At 36.8% G+C, this 5,226-nt stretch overlaps 1 protein-coding gene across 2 annotated transcripts in view; it reads right to left on the minus strand.

Annotated features, from left to right (window-relative positions):
* LOC107757607 (sister chromatid cohesion protein PDS5 homolog A-like) overlaps positions 1–3,733 on the minus strand; it is a 32,789-nt gene extending 29,056 nt beyond the window's left edge. Inside the window, exons 1-2 of one of the 2 annotated variants that reach the window (XM_016575133.1) lie at positions 3,597–3,733; positions 2,725–2,889 (exon numbers count right to left, since the gene is read on the minus strand). In XM_016575133.1, coding sequence (XP_016430619.1) covers positions 2,725–2,853 — 129 coding nt within the window. In that variant the 5' untranslated portion in view covers positions 2,854–2,889; positions 3,597–3,733. The other variant, XM_016575134.1, reaches the window with a different exon arrangement.
* Between the last annotated feature and the right edge of the window lie 1,493 nt (positions 3,734–5,226).

Here is a 5,226-nt window from a genome sequence, read left to right on the forward strand (position 1 = left end):
GTTATTGAAAAAAATTATATCGCGATACATATTGATATTGAATTATTGTCCAGCCCTAACACAGAGCTAAAGTGTGTAATTTTTCAATGTTAAAATTGCAATATGCAGAAACAAAGCTGTAAGCCAGCCAATATGAGCTGGATTTCAGTAAAGAGTAAAAACACAGTGATACCATCAAACAAAACCAAGTCTGTTGAAACTTCCTGACCAGCCAGACACAGCAACATTGGTTCAACCATTGAGTTTGGGGCATGCCTACATGATTTCTCCAGCCAATACATTTTTTTTTAAAGCAGACTTTGGGAAAGCTATTTGCACTACACACTAGGGCTGCACGATAAATCGAAATGGAATCGAGATTGCGCACACCAGTGTGTTTAGGATTACGATAACAGATTAAAATAATGATAAATACCCATGTGCAACATCTTGCACCACAACAGACTGTTATTTTTCAGCTAAAATAAGTGTAAGTGCCTCACACCAAAAGCCTTGCACATTCAAGGGCCCACTCGTAAATAACACAATAAATAAATGCATGGATGAATAATTCACAAGAGAATTTTGATTTCATACTGACTTTAAAACAGCCTCCTTCAACATCCTTACAGCAGACCTGTTGCATTTCTCAGCTCCATCCCTAAATTAACTATATGAATCTGAGCACCTACATCATACTAATTATTAAGGGTGGGGGGAAAAATGATTGACTTAGCTATCACAATTTTTGCTTTCCAGAATTGATAATAATGCATCTTAAATTGCTTTATTTTAGTCCTTGCTTTAAAAAAAAGTAATGGACTGAAACTAGTTTAACTAGTGCTTTAACTAGTGCTTCTCAATTTCTAATTTTAAATCAATTTTCTTTAAACTGTGATTCATATTTATAAACAAAGATATTTTAGTCAACGCTGTTTTCAGTTCATGCGTGAACAAAATGTCACTAAACTAAAGTCCAATCTTTCACACACTGTCAATTTTATAATGAAATTCAAATAATAAACGTCATTTTGATGCTCTTTAACGTGGCAGGACAGATCGCTGTATCTGCCTCTGCTCAAGCGACAGCGTGGATCGCACGTGAACAGATCGTGTCTTCCTCTTTACTACTAGTTATTAGTGTTGGGCAATATGCTCCAGACATAGCCTGTGAGATCGCCGATACACAATATTATCATGCTAATTTATTTACTTACTTAGATTCATAGCCGGAGAGTAAACCAACTCCAGTGTAAGGCTAAAAGCAGCCTAATGTTAGTGCGATCTTAACTACACATTATATCTTTTTAGTCAAGTATCTTATGAATGTCATGTCATAAAATATTTTTAATATGACTGAATTAGATTTTTAACAATTTAACAGAAACATTGTAAGTTACTAATTATAAATGCTTACATTTCCTCAGTTATTCAAACAGCAGCTATAGAAAACGAATAAAGAACATTTACATTCTCAAAGAACATCACTGACTTCAGTCTAGCGTGAGTTTATTCACTTTAAAAAAACACTCCCGTTATAATCAGTAACAACATACACGTTCAAACGTTTGGGGTCAGCAGATTTTTTTTCTTTCTTATTTTTAAAGAAATTAATACTTTTATTCAGCAAGGATGTGTTAAATTAATAAAAAAGTGACAGTAAAGACTTATATTGTCAGAAAATATTCATATTTTAAATAAACGCTGTTCTTTGTAACTTTTTATTCATCAAAGAATCCTGAAAAAGGTTTCACAGGTTCCAACATTTTTTTCTTCAACACTGATGATAAATCAGCATATTAAAATGATTTCTGAAGGATTATGTGACACTGAAGACTGGAGTAATGATGCTGAAAAATCAGCTTTGATCGCAGCAAAAAATTATATTTTAAAGTACAGTATATTAATATAGAACACTGTTATTTTTAATTGTAATAATATTTCACAATTTTTACAGTTTTTTCTGTATTTTTGCTCAAATAAATGCAGCCTTGACGAGCATAAGAGACATAAGAGTAATAAAAATCTTACTGATCCCAAACTTTTGAAAGGCAGTCAGTGTATATATATTAGGGCTGTGCGATATTGAAGAAAAATGCGATATGCGATATGATAATGCTTAAAGTGCCACATGCTCAGATGAAACAGTTTTACTCAGCTGTTGCTGAGTCAGTTCTGTGAACTTCTATAACTATCGTGTCATATATATATGGTTATTTGTATGTATGTACCAAGAGTTCCTGTAAAACCACAACAAATTCCTTAATAAATATAAAGCTCATTCTGATTCTTATTCTAATATAACTAGCATACATGTTTCACATTTTGTGAGAAGAAAGCACCCCTACAACAACTTCTGAAAGTGAACGGTAGTGTTTTACTCTAGCATTACATAAAAATGTCATTTTAACATTAGTTTAGGAACTGCATAATAAAAAAGGAAAAATAAAACACTGCTTAGTATTTACTCTTTGAATTCAATATGCAATTTCGATATATTGCACAGCCCTAATATATATCCTAAAAAAATGGGTCGCGGCTTGATGACAATGGGAAAATGTGGGTACCATGGCCAAACCAGTTGAGAACCACTGACATAATACTTAGAGCAGCAGTTTAAGCATGTGCTAGAGTTTTACAATATTGACTCTAATTGGTAACATTTTTAATTAAGTCTAAAATAAAATGAGCTCGATATATTTGTTTCAGTAACGTGTTTGCATTTGTCACGACTCTGGCTCTTACCTTGAGTCGTTTGACGACTTCATCGTTGCTGATTTTATCAGTGATCTCTTTGACACCCAGTGGGTAGATGATCTTTCCGTCCCCCGCCGGTCTTTGCTGCTGAGGCTGCTGCGGGAACTCCATCATCATCCTTCTTCAGACAGACAGACGGTCCTCTACTGGCCTCTATAGGCGACAACACTAAAGTTCAACACACGAGCCCACCACACGGCTACAAAAACACTAAAAAACACATTATGCGCTCCAGTCTCCTGCTCTCTGGGCGTGTAGTTAACCCCCCTAAAACCGTGGAATCACCTGGAAACCTCATAGACGATATTTTGCGGAAAAACCCCGAATAAAATCACGAAGCTAACGAAGCTTACTAGCCTGAGTGCTAACGAGACCCGCGCTTTTACTCCAAAACGCACTGCTATCTATGCATTCAAAACTATCCTGACAAGGGTCTCCACATATTATGCACGTTCTGACATAATCGTACTACTTGGATAATAAAACATCGTTTAAAAGCACCTCAGGGAGTAAAAGAGCTCTTTGAGAGGCTAGCGGCCTAGCCGTCAGCTAAGTTACAGGCCTCAAACTATTCAACAAACATCCAGCCAACACTCACATTTACCTATTAAAACCACAACCCGCCGCTTCCTGTTACCCAAAAAGCATTTATTCCATATCTCTCACTCCACTGCACCCGTTATCCTAACTTTAGACCGTAAGAAATCTGAATTGTTTACTTGTTTTCTCTGTATAAGTTCACTCAGCGAGGCAAACAGCGACCACCAACTTGATCATCCCACACAAACTGTGTGAATTAAACTCCGTCGAGCGACCCCAGTCGCCTCACAACCGCCTATTAACCATTCCCCGGTCATTACCTCACAGACAAGTCGTTTTAATTCATGAGTCGGGTTCGGGTGTTTTTTTTAGTTTCGGGCACAAAGCTCCGTCTCTTTCATTCCGGGCTGTGTGAACGTCCTCTCGTGGAAAGTGGAGGCGCAGCGACCCCGCTGGCCGAAAGACGGTACTGCAGCGCACCGATGGAGGGAGAAACATTACCATACAGGATAGAAAAGCAACGGCACAAAACATCTTTTACCGTAAATATCAGAGAAGACACGCCTCTACATTTGGTTTGCCTTTCTGTGAAAGCATGGCCGTTTGAAAATTAGTGAGGTCTGGGGTGGGGTTAGGAATTGTGCAATTATAACACCTACAAATACTACTCATACAACTAAAAACATTAAAAGAGACAGACATGTAGATGTTCGTGAAAGATGGTTTCTCTGTTTGGGGGGATGGACATTGTTCAATTAGACCATATTTATTGCATCAAAATTTGTTAACATTTTACTATAGGTTAGGGGTGGATACATTTATCATTTGTTTATTATTCATGCATCAATACTTATTATTTTTATAGATGTCATTAATAAGCATTGCTATATAGATGATAACTTTGTCTAGTGCTCTTATGAATGTTTTTAGCATGACTTTGTTTCACTTCTAGCATAGACTTCTTCATGGCCAGTGTTTGCATATTTCACTTCATTCTGTAACCTACTTGTTCTGTGTACTAGTGTTAAATGCTACTGTTTTTGATAGCGTTGATAACGTTTCAGACAGATAATATCATGATTTTTTTTTTTGCGTTTGCCTTATCGAATGTGGAATCCTGTCAGCAAACCAAAAATAAGTAGATTCCTATCATTCAACCTTCACTGAAGGCTAACTCATCCTCACTCTTATCACACAGAAGAGCTAACTCTGCACCCTTCCTATTGGCCTTTCCATAAAATATTGCTGTATTCATTTTCTGACTGCAATCATATTATTGATGCTAAAAATCCCAATGAGGAAATACATACAATAAAAAATAAATACAATACTGCACTCTAAAAAATTAAATATAACCCAGCGCTGATTTAAAAAGGGACAACCCCAGCTATTGGGTTGTTTTGACCCAGCGGTTGGGTTGTTTTGACCCAGCTATTGGGTTGTTTTGACCCAGCGGTTGGGTTGTTTTGACCCAGCTATTGGGTTGTTTTAACCCAGCGGTTGGGTTAAAAACAACCCAACCGGCTGGGTTAAAACAACCCAATAGCTGGGTCAAAACAACCCAATAGCTGGGTTTGTCCCTTTTTAACCCAGCGCTGGGTTATATTTAACCCAGCATTTTTTAGAGTGCAATTCCACAGTGGAACAGCGTTGCTATACGGAAACATTGATATTTTCACAATTAACAGTACAACTATGATAGACAAAGTTAAATTGTGAATAAAAATAACTAATTTACTTAACAAAGATGCTGCAAAAAAAAAATCCCCCTTGAGAAGAGATGTATAGAAATGAGGTTAGAGCAATTTCTGTAGCACTTCAGCAGGTGTCTTCTGTGAGGGTAACAGTTGGAAAAAGAGTTTTGGATGGACATTCAAATGTCATGTGACCTTAAAACGGCACATCATTGTCTACCTTAAGGCCTGCCCTTTTAATTCCCATAGTGCAATA

Source organism: Sinocyclocheilus rhinocerous, unplaced genomic scaffold (genome assembly GCF_001515625.1).
Source record: "Sinocyclocheilus rhinocerous isolate Xijiao unplaced genomic scaffold, SAMN03320098_v1.1 scaffold323, whole genome shotgun sequence".
NCBI lineage: Eukaryota > Metazoa > Chordata > Actinopteri > Cypriniformes > Cyprinidae > Sinocyclocheilus > Sinocyclocheilus rhinocerous.